Raw genomic sequence first — 15,263 nt, 5'->3', positions numbered from 1 at the left:
AACACGCAGGAAACTTGCCTTTATATATCACATTCCCCGTGACTTCCATTCCCGTTATTCTTTTGGAGTTGGCAATTTTAGAAATTCAGAAAAGTCTTTTGCTCTTTACCACCCTACCTTGTCTGCAGCGCTAACGTTACATCAACAGCACTGCAAGTTAATCACTGAGCTCAACATTCTTCATTGAATATGTTTCAATCTCTATAAAATACCTGGGGATCAATGTGAACTCAGACCTTAATAATTTCTATAAAATGTATTTTTCTGCCTCTTTCCAGGGATGTTGAACATGACGTTTATCTTGGAATCTAAGAGACTCTCGCTGGTTGGATAGGTTGGCAGCTGCCAAGATGAACAGTTCTTCCAAGGATACTACTGTATATTTTTTTCCTTAAAAAAGTTATTTTCTAAGCTCAGATCAAATCTTTCATGAAGAAGGCATAGAGGCCATGATTAGTTTACATACTCTACATTGAATGTGGAGGCTGCTCTTTATACGTGTATGTTGGATTTATGTCCTTCTACAAACACTAAATAATGGGTATCCGTTGAGTCTAAGTTTTTCTTCCAGGCTCCCCACAGCTTTGGCTTGGCTCTGTAAACCAAGGTGGCTGCTATCGGCTGACCTACTTACCCCACTATTCAGCTGGGATCTAATCAACTGCCAAACAGGGCTTACATCTTGACCTGGGCACCTTACCACATTATTCGATAACCTCTAGTTTCAGATAGACGGGCAGAGGCCTCTTCATTTTGACATCACAATTTCCCAGCTTCCTCATCTACAGCAGGTTCTGACTACAACAGGTTTGAAAACTCTGTTCCCTTTCGCCTCAATCAAAGGTAGTGACTGGCAAATTTGCACCGAGGTATCTCAATTTTATAACATCTTACCCAACCAAGGCCAACTCCTCCGAGCCTTAACCAGTGTTGAGCATTTATGCCTTCAACCCTCTCCACCAATGCACATAGTATCTGCAGTCTATGGGATTCTGATGCAGACCGGAGCAAACATCACAGGTTCTGAGAGCACCCAAAAATTGACCCATAAATTGTCCATCGCATCAAGATAGTATGGACAGACTGCACAAGAGTTTCCCCACTGTAACTGATACGTGTTAAAAATGCAAAAATATTTGGTGGTCATGCGTCTTAATTAACGCATTATAGGCTTTGCTTTTTTGGTAATTTGCTTCTTTTTTCTCCTGGTTTGATCTGTCACCTCAATTCATGGGTGATATCTGTATTGTATTTGGTGAAGACAGATTTTCCCATTATTGAGATAGGAGATGACAGTTGGTGCTTTTAAAATTCTATAGAGGAGGGAGGAGCTGGAGGTGGACACGGACATTCTACTAAAAGATCCCCTGAAATAACAGTTACAGTTCTCCATAGAACTTTATGGGCACCAACTGTCATTTCCTTCCTTAGTAATGGGATAATCTGTATTTACTGAAAAAAAATATTTTATCTTAAAATTGGGAATTTTGAGAATAAAAGATTAGTCCAGGAGGAGAGAAAAAATTCTCTAATAAGATATATTACAAAGATTCTTATTTTCATGTGTAATATTGAGTTATGGAATACAAATTAAAACGAGTTACTCTTTAATGACTCCATCTATGTATGATACAGTAGTACTGCAGCTTCTTGCTGTTCCATTAGTGGTACGTATGTGCATATCCCTTGGTAAGAATTTGGAGAAGGCAAATGGCTGGACAACAAAGTCTTATTTAGATAAGTATAAGGTTATGCACTTAGGACTGGCATACAAATTTCTTTAAAAATGTTAAAGCACTTGGGTATTAAGGTATTAATCTGAACCAATGTCAAACATTGAACAAGATCATGGAATCTCTCCTGGAGGTGCAGATGTAATGTATGAAAAATAGTTTGTGAAATTTTGGGCACTTGTATATGAGAAAGACCCAGTGGAGAGGGTTCAGAGGTGGGTGACCAATTGACCAACGTATTTAGGAGAATGCTTGGATAACTGTACCAGGAGAAATTGGCTAAATTGTAGAAGTTTCTTTGCAGAAACAACAGCTTGAATCTGACCAAATTATTGCGTGAATATACCGATCTGTTTATACCCAGGTAGGTAAATGTAGAAAGACGACATGGACAGTGTCTTGAGGAAAGAAGCCTTCACCATCAGCACAGATGGCCTGGATTGGAAGAGCAGTGGGACTATGGACTTCTTCGCCATAGGCTAGTTTGCCGAATTACTAGTCTGGATACCTTTCCTTAATTAATTAGGTCACAGTTTATAGGATTAGATGTGTATAATTGCACTCCAAGATTAAAACAAATGGACATATGTTAACTATAATGCCTAAACATGTATTAACATATTCTTGAGTCAACAGATTCATAGTTATTTTTTTTTACAAGCAACACTACAACTACAATAAGCTTTTGTAATGCAGTGTTTTTCCAAGGGATTCAAAGTGCGGAGACTATTCTACACACATTCTGAAAAAAAAGGATTCCAGTAATGGAACATATAATATTTTTTTTATAGGTTGCAATTTTTTTTTAAAATGTTCTGCTTACCTATAAGAGTCCATAAGAGTACAAAAATCCGAAGAAAAGGAGGTAACATCCTGCTAAAATATCCAAAGCGCGAAGAGCCAGGTGCTGCCTTGGTTTAGTTTCAGTCGCTTGTGACTTCTACCCAGTATTTCCTCTTATCGCTGCGCATCAAGGAGTCAACAAGGGTTTTTCACAACCTTTATCAAAAACACTCCTCAGACGGCTCCTGGTAAGGCTCTGTGGGTTTTTGTATTTTCAATTGAATTATATTTCAGGGTGTGTGCACCTGGGATATTTGTGTTCTGTATTAACCCCTGTGAGTTTTTGGAGAACATTACACACTCATTGAACTGTAGGTGGGTTTAAAACCTTAGGGGTATGTGTACTTGTGACTTAAATCAGCAGCCAAATACTTACAGAGAACTAATCGCTTTCTTTTCTTCAATAGTTTTGTCAAACATTAAAAAGTTATGACACTTTGCAAAATCACTTTCTCCCCGGTTATTTGCCTGCCTTCAGCTGCATTGATATCAGAACATACTCATTTGGAGTACAGATGATGGCAGTGACAGGACATAAGATGGAGCAGGAGGTTGTTCTGATAAACACAACATTCAGAGGAGGCGGCAGGTGCTGACAGTTTCACTGCCATCATTTGTACTCCAAATGAGTCCATTCTGATATCAATGCAGCAGAAGGCAGGCAACAGCTTGGGGGAAAAGCAACGGTTTGGAAGCCACTTTGTGTGCAATTTTTTTTTACAGGATTGAAGACAAATGCCCTAATAAAGTTGTTTGTAAAGTTTCAGAACTTTCCTTGTTGAACAAAGTTATTAAAAATTTGCAAGTTTACTGGCTTCAAAGGGAATCTCTCAGTAGTATCAACCCTCCTAAGCTGCCTATATGGGCATGTAGGTCATAGAATGTTGAATAAAATTAAACTTTGATATCTGCGATCCGATGTCTTATTCTAGAAAGATACACATTTTTTTTACTATGTAATTAGCTGTTAAGATCTATGGGCCGGACATAGATCTCCCTGAGAAACTGTCTCCAGAGATTATTTTAAATGAAAAGAGACATTACCAGTGTGAGACATGTAGATCAGGAGAGCAGACTGTCAGTCATTATATGTCTCACACTGGTAACTCCCCTTTCATATAAAATAAGCCCTGGAGGCAGATTCTAAGGGAGATGTATGTCCGGCCCATAGATCTTAGCAGCTCATTTACAGATTTAGAAAAATGTGAATTTCTCTGTAATAAGACAACGGATCGCAGATATAAAGTTATCATTTTATTCAGCTTCCTATGACCTACATGCCCATATAGACGGATTAGGGGGGTGATCCAACTAACAGATTCCATTTAAGTGCTTTGGATTTGCCACTCATTTCACACTTTGCATTGCAAAGCAAGGGGTAAAATTTGCAACATAATTGACATGTTTTGAATTTGGGCCCTAAGAAATACGCGCAATTCTAGAAGGAAAGCACACAACACAGACAGGTAAGGTGTGAAAAAAATAATAGTGAATGAAATAACTATTGTACTTGTAATGAGTTATTATTTTGGAAACAGAGGCAAATCTGAATTTGAGACGGAATTACACTGTAAAGTATTGAGCTTCTTCCTAGCGGAAAATGTCTGTCACTAAGGAACCCTGAGAGAGTAGCCACTGCTATACATGCGCACTAACTTATGGCATGTCATTTAGTCTTTTGGTAGGAAGGTAGACATTTATTAGGACATCTTAGAGTTCTACTAATTTAAAGGGCTGAAATTCCCCTGTATACATTAGTGTAATGTTGGTTGAACCCGTCGATGTTGACAGGTTAGACCGACAGTCTAATTTGTATGGGGTCACAGACAATTTATTGTCAAGGAAGATATCAATCGTGAATGTCAAATTTTGGACTACTGATCCATTTGTTGCTAGGATTACTGATCCATTTGTTGTTAGGACTACTGATCCATTTGCTGTTAGGATTACTGAACCATTTGTTGTTAGGACTACTGATCCATTTGTTCTTAGGACTACTGATTCATCTGTTCTTAGGACTACTGATCCATTTGTTCTTAGGACTACTGATCCATTTGTTCTTAGCACTAGTGATCCATTTGTTCTTAGGACTACTGATCCATTTGTTCTTAGGACTACTGATCCATTTGTTCTTAGCACTACTGATCCATTTGTTCTTAGCACTACTAATCCATTTGTTCTTAGGACTACTGATCCATTTGTTCTTAGCACTACTGATCCATTTGTTCTTAGCACTACTGATCCATTTGTTCTTAGGACTACTGATCCATTTGTTCTTAGGACTACTGATCCATTTGTTCTTAGCACTACTAATCCATTTGTTCTTAGCACTACTGATCCATTTGTTCTTAGCACTACTAATCCATTTGTTCTTAGGACTATTGATCCATTTGTTCTTAGGACTACTGATCCATTTGTTCTTAGCCCTACTGATCCATTTGTTCTTAGGACTACTGATCCATTTGTTCTTAGGACTACTGATCCATTTGTTCTTAGCACTACTGATCCATTTGTTCTTAGCACTACTGATCCATTTGTTCTTAGCACTACTAATCCATTTGTTCTTAGGACTACTGATCCATTTGTTCTTAGCACTACTAATCCATTTGTTCTTAGCACTACTAATCCATTTGTTCTTAGCACTACTGATCCATTTGTTCTTAGGACTACTGATCCATTTGTTCTTAGCACTACTAATCCATTTGTTCTTAGCACTACTAATCCATTTGTTCTTAGCACTACTGATCCATTTGTTCTTAGGACTATTGATCCATTTGTTCTTAGGACTACTGATCCATTTGTTCTTAGCACTACTGATCCATTTGTTCTTAGCCCTACTGATCCATTTGTTCTTAGGACTATTGATCCATTTGTTCTTAGGACTATTGATCCATTTGAGCAGCTCTCTCATAGATATCACAGGAGCCTGGGCTGAACGAGCGCTCTTGTATATGGGAGAGCTGGCCTAGATGGCTGCTGGCCGAACGATTGACTGAAGCATCATTTGGCTAACAGCCATCTCATGTGTATGGCCGGCTTTAGTTTCCTAGCCCGTTAAGCTGTTTCTCACTTAAATGTAGTTTCATGATTAATTTTTAGTATTTACAAAAAAATCTGAATAATAAACCATAAAGTTTCGGGTCATTCATACACACATACGTGCACACATCAGTTTGGAGTAAAGCAATGAAATGACTCAGCCTGTAGTAGGCGGGAAAATTAATTGTTATCCATTTGGAAATGGTCGGTACCAGGAGCGGTGTGACTCAGCGAGCAGTTTCACATAGAGATCTGATAGTAGTCTTACTGTGTAATCAAAGGTGTGAGGGAGATACTGAGCCAGAAAAATCCTGCCTGTCTACAAGGTTCTAGCACCTGAGAATCCTGTGCTGTTTTTTTCATTTGTCTGGTTACTACATGCAAATTTAATTCCCTTATCAAATGCAAACTTTATTTTCCTGCATTGTATTTATATGCACGATGATTTATGGAAATCATAGTCTTGTTTAGCCCATCAGTGGTCTCAACTGCCAGAACTACCAAAAATAAATAGGCCTGTCTGCACAATGGTGCCGTTCTCTTTTCTTATCCAACCGTGACTAAGTTTGTATCTAATCTACAAATGAGACAGATACTCAGAGACATGTTGTACGTCAGAATAATTTAAGGCCCTCATAGACATTACGCTAATGTTGGCCGAACCTGCCAATATTGACTGGTTTGGCCAATGTATGTCGTGTATGGGGGCACCAGCCGACTGATGGTCCTGAGAGATGTCAATCAGGCATGTCCGATTTTGGACTGCCGATCGCATTGTTCTACTGTAGATAAGCTGCTGGATGATGTGTCAGTTGGCGGCTTTCTCAAAGAGGACACAGCAGCTTTTAGCCAAATGAGAATAGGCTGAGATGGCTGTCGGCTGAACAATTGGCTGATGGCCAACAGCCATCTAATGTGTGTGGCCATCCTTAAAGTACTTATCTAAAGGTGCCCTTCCATATTAGAGTTCATTTACACCGCACGATGCACAGAGTTAAAGGGGTATTCCCATCTCCAAGATTCTATCCCAATATGTAGTAAGTGTAATAAAAATAATATTAGCAAATACCTCCAATTAGAAACGTAGTATAGTTTCTCTGATTCGCTATATCTCTTTCCTCATGTGCAGGCATTGCAGGACCTTAGGAATCCATGGTTATGACTAGTGATGAGCGAGCATGAAAATGCTCAGGTATTCGTTGCTCGGGTCGAGCAAATTGGAATGCTCGAGTGCTCGGTCCGAGTAACAAGGCCAATGTAAGTCTATGGGAAACTCGAGCATTTTTCCAGCGGCCTTCCCACGGCGGTCTGCCAAGGGCTTAAAAATTGCCCAAATCGATGGGAACAGTGTTCAAATGACACGGGAACAGCATGGGGAAGACCCCTGGAAGCATTTCTGACTCCCAGGTCACTGCTGTGAACAATGTTGTCAGAAGTATTATGCCACTTTTACGGACTCACAATAAAACCAAAATGGATTTTCATGAAAAATATGTTAAGGAACATCCTTTCCAGGGTAATGACTTGTATATAAGGCAAAATTAAATATACAAAAACAAAATGCTCCTCCACACCTTGGGCTATGTTCACACATAGCGTTTTTGATGCATTTTTGCACTTTTGCATTGCTTTCAACCGTGACAAATGCATTTTAGCATTTTACAACTAGTGTTGAGCGATACCTTCCGATATCGGGAAATATCGGATCGGATTGGATCAGACCGATACCCAAAAAATATTGGATATCGCCGATTCCGATACCGGAAACCAATGCAAGTCAATGGGACACAAATATCGGAATAAAAATAAACCCTTTCTTTCCTTGTAGGTTAATTCTACATGAAGGAAAACAATTAAGAATAATGTAGAATGTATTACATGAAAAGCCGGCAATTCAGCAGCGGCATACACCGGTACCCGACAATTTAGAATAGAAAGAATAGAGCATCACACATAGATTAGATAGATAGAAACATGTCAGTCACATATATAAGAAGTACAGTGACAGTGTTGATTACTGTACTTGTCATTTAGTGTTAAAGGATTTATTAAAAAAAATAACAGTGTTTTCATGCACCGTCTCTTTAAAAAAGCCGGCCGGCAATTCAGCAGCGACATACACCGGTACCCGACAATTTGGAATAGAAAGAATAGAGAATCACACATAGATTAGATAGATAGAAACATTTCAGTCACATATATAAGAAGTACAGTGATAGTGTTGATTACTGTACTTGTCATTTAGTGTTAAAATAAAGGATTTATTAAAAAAAAAATTGGCGTGGGGTTCCCCGTAATTTTAGTCTCTAGCAGAGGTTAAGCAGACGGCTGGGGCAGATGTTTGAAGCCTGGGAAGGGGGTAATACCCACGGATCTTCCCAGGCTACTAATATCAGCCCCCAGCTGAATACCTAGCCTTTACTAGCTATTAAAATGGGAGACCCCCCCAAAAAAATTTGTGTCCAGCCAGGTACAGCAGGCAGGAACGGGCTGCCCCCAACCACCAGCTGCCTATTTGTAACTGGCCGGACACAACAATATAGGGAAGCCCCTTTTTTTTAATTATTTCATGAATTTCATGAAATAATTTAAAAAAAAAATACGTGGGGCTTCGCCCTATTTTTGTGTCCAGCCAGGTACAACTAGGCAGCTGGGGGCTGGATTCCGGAGCACAGGGAGGCCCAAGCTTTCTGGGCCCCCCCCCCCCGCCGCTGCAAATTGCAGTCCGCAGCCACCCCAGAAAATGGCGCGTTCATAGAAGCGCCATCTTCTGGCGCTGTACCTAACTCATCCAGGGCCCTGGTGCGGTGGCTCACTGGGTAATAAAGGGGTTAAGGCCAGCTTGGCATTATCAGCTGGCCCTAAGCCCGAAATTCATAGGGTCACGCCAATATTAGACATAAGCACCATGAATTTCTAGTAAAGTATTTAAAAAAACACAACACCCAGAATAAAGTCCTTTAATTGAAATAAACACACAATTTTTTAATGTTCTAAATTAAACCATACTTACCATCACGCCCATTCCAGCTGAAGCCAATGTCTTCTGCAATAAAAGTAAAATAATAAAGCAACATCATCCTTGCACTCTGCAGTGTCTCTGAAGGATGACAAGCTGGATGGCAGCGCTCAGCTGTGATCCAGCCTGTCATCTCAATGCCATCCCAGCGTGGGAGAATTCTCCTGCTCAAGCGCTGAGCGCAGGAGAATTCTCCCACGCTGTCAGTGACGTGCATGAGGTGAGCTGAGTTCATTGGACATGAGCTCACCTCATGCACCTCACTGACAGCATGGGAAAATTCTCCTGCGCTCAGCGCTTCAGCAGGAGAATTCTCTCACCCTCACTGCAAGCGCAGGAGAATTTTCCCACGCTGTCAGTGACGTGCATGAGGTGAGCCGAGTTCATTGGACATGACCTCGGCTCATATTTATGCCGTCACAGCCAGACACTGAGGAGCGCAAGCATGCCTGTGGGTGGTATGAGGGCCCGACGTCCACAGAGGGGGGTTGTGCTCACAGCCCAACACCGTACAGGACGCTTGGCATTTGCTACAGAACACCAGGATTGGCAAAGTCGCCACTGGCGCCCTGTGCTCTTTACAGATGAAAGCATATTCACACTGAGCACATGTGACAGACGTGACAGAGTCTGGAGATGCCGTGAAGAGCGATTTGCTGCCTGCAACATCCTTCAGCATGACCGGTTTGGCAGTGGGTCAGTAATGGTGTGGTGGCATTTCTTTGGAGGGCCGCACAGCCCTCCATGTGCTACTACCTGTCCAGTTATGAAGAAACACTGATTGTGAATCAATTTCTCCTGCTCTTGCGCAAATGGAACAGACAACTGGTAGAAATGATAGGCAATCCTCTAAAGGAGTGCTTCTGCAAGTGGTGACCACAGACCATTTCTCTGTTCTCATCCTTTTTGGCTGTTGTTTTGGTCACTTTTTCATTTTGCCATTGCTCTCACCCCTAGAGGTACAGTAGCATGAGTTGGTGTCTACAGCACAACCCACAGAAGTTGCTCAGGTAGTGCAGTTCATCCAGGATGTCACATCAGTGCGAGCTGTGGGAAGAAGGGTAGTTGTGTCTGTCAGCACAGTGTCCAGAGCATGGAGCAGATACCAGGAGATGTGGAGGGAGACATAGGAGGGCAACAACCCAGCAGCAGGACCGTTACCTCCTCCTTTGTGCAAGGAGGAACAGGAGGACCACTGCCAGAGCCCTGCAAAATGACCTTCAGCAGGCCACAAATGTGCATGTGTCTGCACAAACGGTTAGATACTGACTCCATGAGGGTGGTATGAGGGCCCGATGTCCACAGATGGGGGTTGTGCTCACAGCCCAACACCGTGCAGGATGCTTGGAATTTGCCACAGAACACCAGGATTGGCAAAGTCGCCACTGGCGCCCTGTGCTCTTCACAGATGGAATCAGGTTCACACTGAGCACATGTGACAGACGTGACAGAGTCTGGAGGTGCTATTGAGAGCGATCTGCTGCCTGCAACATCCTTCAGCATGACCGGTTTTGTAGTGGGTCAGTAATAGGGTGGGGTGTCATTTCTTTGGAAGGCTGCACAGCCCTCCATGTGCTCGCCAGAGGTAGCCTGACTGCCATTAGGTACCGAGATGAGATCCTCAGACCCCTTGTGAGACCATATGCTAGTGCGGTTGGCCCTGGGTTCCTCCTAATGCAGGACAATGCCAGACCTCATGTGGCTGGAGTGTGTCAGCAGTTCCTCCAAGATGAAGGCATTGAAGCTATGGTCTGGCTGCCCGTTCCCCAGACCTGAATCCGATTGAGCACATCTGGGACATCATGTCTCGCACCATCCACCAATCCACCAACATCACGTTGCACCACAGACTGTCCAGGAGTTGGCGGATGCTTTAGTCCAGGTCTGGGAGGAGATCCCACAGGAGACCATCCGCAACCTTATCAGGAGCATGTCCAGGCGTTGTAGGGAGGCCATACAGGCACGTGGAGGCCACACACAATACTGAGTCTCATTTTGACTTGTTTTAAGGACATTACATCAAAGTTGGATCAGCCTGTAGTGTGTTTTTCCACTTTAAATTTGGGGGTGACTCCAAATCCAGGCCTCCATTGGTTAATAAATTTGATTTTCATTGATGATTTTTGTGTGATTTTGCTGTCAGCACATTCAACTTTGTACAGAGCAAAATATTCAATGAGAATATTTCATTCATTCAGATCTAGGATTTGAGTGTTCCCTTTATTTTTTTGAGCAGTGTATATATTAGAACTCTCCTGTTAGTTTTTTTCTATTATGCTGGTCACATGACCGTTTTTGCCTATTTAATCCTGCTCCGCCCTTCTGGCCTTGCTGGACTTCATTGTAATTTCTACTCTTAAGCTAGCCAGGTGCTTTGTTACCTTTCTCAGTCAGTTTAGCTAGGTCTTTTGACCTCTATGTTCTATGTTGTTTGTTTGTCTTTTTACTGCTACAATTTCTGCTAGGAGGTGTCCATCTTTCTCCCAGTCCCTAGTTCTTGTAGGGATCCCTCCCTCACATCTATAGGTCTTCGTTCAGACTAGCTGAGGACTTTAGCGGGTCTGATCGCAGGATCAGGTTCCCCGTTACATCGTAGGAATCTAGCTTAGTTCTATTGTAGGGACAGATCTCCTGTCTTTCCTTAGTGCTTGTAGCAGATCACAACAGTATATATATATATATATATGTGTTGTGGAATACTTTTGCTAACTATAAACAAGCAGATCTCTCCCTGACTCAGCAGCATCTGTAGCGTCAGCATCTCTGCCTCCTGTTGGGAAGAGACGCCGATCCCCTCACCGCTGCGGTCTCGGTCCGGCGTCCTCTGGCTCCCCTCCCGCGTCTGCCCGGGGTGCGCGCACCCCGCGCAGTTCCCCGGGTACTGTGCTTAGGGCGCGTGTGCTCCCTCCCTCTTAAAGGGGCCGGGCGTGCCGTCCTAAAGAGTCCCCGGCCGACTATATAACTGTTATGATCTGCAACATGAACTAAGGAAAGATAGGGGAAAGCTGTCCCTACAGTAAGACTAAGCTGAATCCCTACGATGTAGCGGGCTGCCTGTTCCTAGTGAACAGACCTGCCTTAGTCCTTGGCTAGTCTGAACGAAGACCTATAGCATAAAGAGAGGGTCCCTAAAAGAACTAAGGACTGGGACAAAAAAATGGGACAATCCCCTCCCCGCCGCTGTCCAGGTCCGGCGTCCTCCGGCTCCCCTCCTGCGTCTGCCCGGGGTGCGCACACTGCACACAGTTCCCCAGTCACTGGCCTAAAGAGTCCTCGGCCAATGGCCGGAAGACTTCCCTAATATAAGGCACCTCCTCCAAAATGGAGGTGCCTGTGCAAGATTGTTGCTTGTGTGCTAACGCTCTCCTCAGTCCTCAAGTTCCAGTACCCACCAGCCTGTCTATCAGCCGTGCCCGCCAGCCTGTCTATCAGCCGTGCCCGCCAGCCTATCAGCCGTGCCCGCCTACCAGTCTATCGGCCGTGCCTGTCTATCCGCATCACCTGACTGTCTACCGGCCGTGCTCATCGGCTATGCCTGGCCGTCAGTCCCGTGGGAGTCATCTGCTCTCACACAAGGTCAGTCCCAGAGTGGCACCTGGTTCACCTTCCCGGTCCCTCCTTGGTTCACGGAGTCGACTAAGCCACCGTGTGACCAGGGTCGGTCCGGGTAGGCACTTAGTTACGCCCCTCTCCCTACACTGCCTGTTTCCGGGGTAGACTGTGACGAGCATGGCGGCTCCAGGTCTTATATACACCTGATGACACTGTGCGGCCAACCAATCACTGTAATGCCACAACCAAAATGGCTATGGCATTACAGTGCATGGCAGGCAATCCCTGCATGTTCATTGGCTCTCTAATGAGCACCAAACATGCAGGGAGGAGACTCGAGCTCCCGCCCGAGCAACCCGGGAAATACTCGGCGAGCGCCGAGCTTGTCGAGCAGCGTGATGCTCTGGCGAGTACCGAGTAGTGGCGAGTGCATTCGCTCATCATTAGTTATGACCACTAATATAGTGACAGCTAGTTGCTAGTGGATACCTAAGGTCCTGCAATGTCTGCACATGAGGAAAGAGACATAGCCGAATCAGGAAAATCATACTACATTTCTAATTAGAGGTATTTGCTAATATTATTATTATTATTATTATTATTATTATAGCTACTATATATTGGGATAGGATCTTGGAGATGGGAATACACCTTTAAGCTAAGTTCACATATTCAGTAATCATCCATTTGAAACAGTTCTAGCAGCAATCAGTTATCTTAGCAGGGCAAAAAAGTTGTGTCGATACAAATTATTGTCCAGCTACAAAAATTAATTGAACTGGATGTGGTTTTTTTTTTACATCATTTAAAAAAATGGATGATTACTGGACATGTGAGCTTAGCCTTAAACGATCGCCAACTGGCAACACGCTTGCCTGTCAGCCGTTATTTAATGACCTGTTTACAGTCTGACCCCACTTCAGATGAGCACTCAATAATTTATAATAGATCGATCAGTGCGTGTGGGCGGCCATTGTCCTTTTTACACAGCATGATGTGCCGTCAAGAACGATAAACTTGTGTACAGCACAAAAGATCATTTCACCTGATGAATGATCATTTTGCACATTCTTGCAGTGACTGGCAGCCTCTTTAGGCCATGTTCACAAGTTGAGTATTTCGTCAGTATTTTACCTTAGTATTTGTAAGAGAAAAACCGGAAAGGAACAATCAGAGGAAAAGTATAATAGAAACACGTTACCACTTCTGTATTTATCACCCACTCCTGGTTTTGGCTTACAAATACTGATGTAAAATACTGACCAAATACTCAATATGTGTACATGGCATTAGACTGCTCGATTATGGTGAAACCAGAGCTCCTAGGAATGCTTGTTCACAATAATTGTACAGTATAAATGGCCTTTAAATAGAGCAAATGATAAATGGGTTTACAACATCCGTAGCCCAATGCTGAATCCTGGTTTGGTGTTTATGGGTGTCAGTACTCCAGCAGATCGTCAACCTCACGAATCTCAAAAGAAAGAGTGGCACATTCAAATACTAAACCTGACCTGGGAGTGCAGCAGAAAATCAAGTATGTTTTCCTAACATCGTCAATGGAGACAGGTGGGTATTAAATCTTGACCCTTACGTCCCTTCAATTTCCCTGAAACTCACCTATTAAAGCTTCCACTAATGCTGAAGCTGCTACAGGTGATCATCTCACATTTACCATACTGGTCTGTAGTGTAGAAAAAAGTTTGCTCAGGCTGTTGACTATAAGATTTTTTTTTATTATTCTTAACTGAATCAGAGTGTGCTTCATGTCTAAGTGATGCACATTCTCTCTGAATCACAGGCTAGAGGGTCCATTGTTAGTTTCTCGTAGTGGGCACAGTTAGAGTTTGTACACACGATGTCTTTTAGACACCAGTTGAGTTTTTCAAGCAGAAGACGCACCAGGAGAACTCTGGCGATGTTTTTCCTGAAGTGTCTTTTTGTCATTTTCTGTGACATTTTTTCCAGTGGCTTTGACGCGCCCCCAGGGCAGTGGGGTACTCGGTGTCCGGGCCTATGAATGCTGGGGGGGAATATGTCACAGTGGCTGGCCCGGTCCGTGGCCCAGGGCAGTCAACAAAAAGGGGATAGTTTATATGGGATTTGTAGTTTGATCGTGACTCCACCTGTGGTTTCTGGTAATTTGTACCAGCGCTGCTGCAGACCTCTGAGGCAGTTGATAGGCAGCTAGGATGGAACAGCTCCCCACAGGTGGAGCGGGCCTCAGGGCAGGGTAGAGTTTGACGGTGGGTGGTGATGCTGGGGCTTGTAGTGCAGTCGGGATGGAGCAGCAGGAGTAACTGACAGAGACAGGGGATTCGATGGACTGCAAGGGTGTTTTCTGGCTGCCGTAGTCTTTCCTTCTGAGGCTACAGGGCCCACAATTCCGGCACCACCTCTCTATGGAGCTCCGCATTCCAACCCAATAGAACGGGTCCTTTAGCAGGGTTTCCAGCTTCTTCCAGCCAAAGTGACCTGCTTCGTCGTGGTAGGCCTCCAACACCATATCAGTCCTGGGTACAACAATCTGCCACACCATTTCATGAGTCTTGGGGTTGACATACCTCCTGCACAGCTTCTCTCTGTAGATGAACAGCCGGCTTCTCTCATTCCACAGGTGTTTGGCTTGCGGAGGAGCATCCTTCTCCAGATGAGAACCTTCTTGAGTGATCAGTCTTTTGATGAGGCTGACAACCGGGTCACTGTCCTGGGTCTCCTTCCAGCTGTGATGAGGTAGAGGGTTCAGCGTCCTTCCATGACATCTTCTGGTGGCGTGTTGCTCATGGACCACTCCGCTTTGGTGGAAAGCAGGTAATTCAACTTCCTCTAAATCATCCACTTCATCCTCAGTGTCTGACTGGTGGGGCATCCTTGACAGGGCATCAGCATTGGTGTTCTTGTGACCTGCCCGATATTTGATGGTGAACTGATAATTCGACAGTCTGGGCACCCAACGCTGTTCCATGGCTCCCAACCTGGCTGTCTCCAGGTGTGTCAAGGGATTATTGTCAGTAAAGGCTGTGAATTTCGCTGAGGCTAGGTAATGCTTGAACCTTTCAGTGATAGCCCACTGTAAT

The 15,263-nt window shown here is 43.7% G+C and overlaps 1 protein-coding gene across 2 annotated transcripts in view; it reads right to left on the bottom strand.

Annotated features, from left to right (window-relative positions):
• Nucleotides 1–2,794, bottom strand: part of VSIG1 (V-set and immunoglobulin domain containing 1) — a 44,461-nt gene extending 41,667 nt beyond the window's left edge. For both annotated transcript variants that reach the window (XR_012247466.1, XM_073641110.1), the window contains exon 1: nt 2,557–2,794. Coding sequence is in view for 1 of the 2 variants with exons in the window: in XM_073641110.1 (XP_073497211.1) it covers nt 2,557–2,605 (49 nt within the window). In the remaining variant the exon portion in view is untranslated. The remainder of the gene's footprint in view (nt 1–2,556) is intronic.
• Between the last annotated feature and the right edge of the window lie 12,469 nt (nt 2,795–15,263).

This window comes from Phyllobates terribilis, unplaced genomic scaffold, assembly GCF_046119375.1.
Source record: "Phyllobates terribilis strain yellow unplaced genomic scaffold, ASM4611937v1 Scaffold_7__3_contigs__length_470593459, whole genome shotgun sequence".
Taxonomy (NCBI): Eukaryota; Metazoa; Chordata; class Amphibia; order Anura; family Dendrobatidae; genus Phyllobates; species Phyllobates terribilis.
This window is presented reverse-complemented; position numbering and strand designations above follow the sequence as displayed.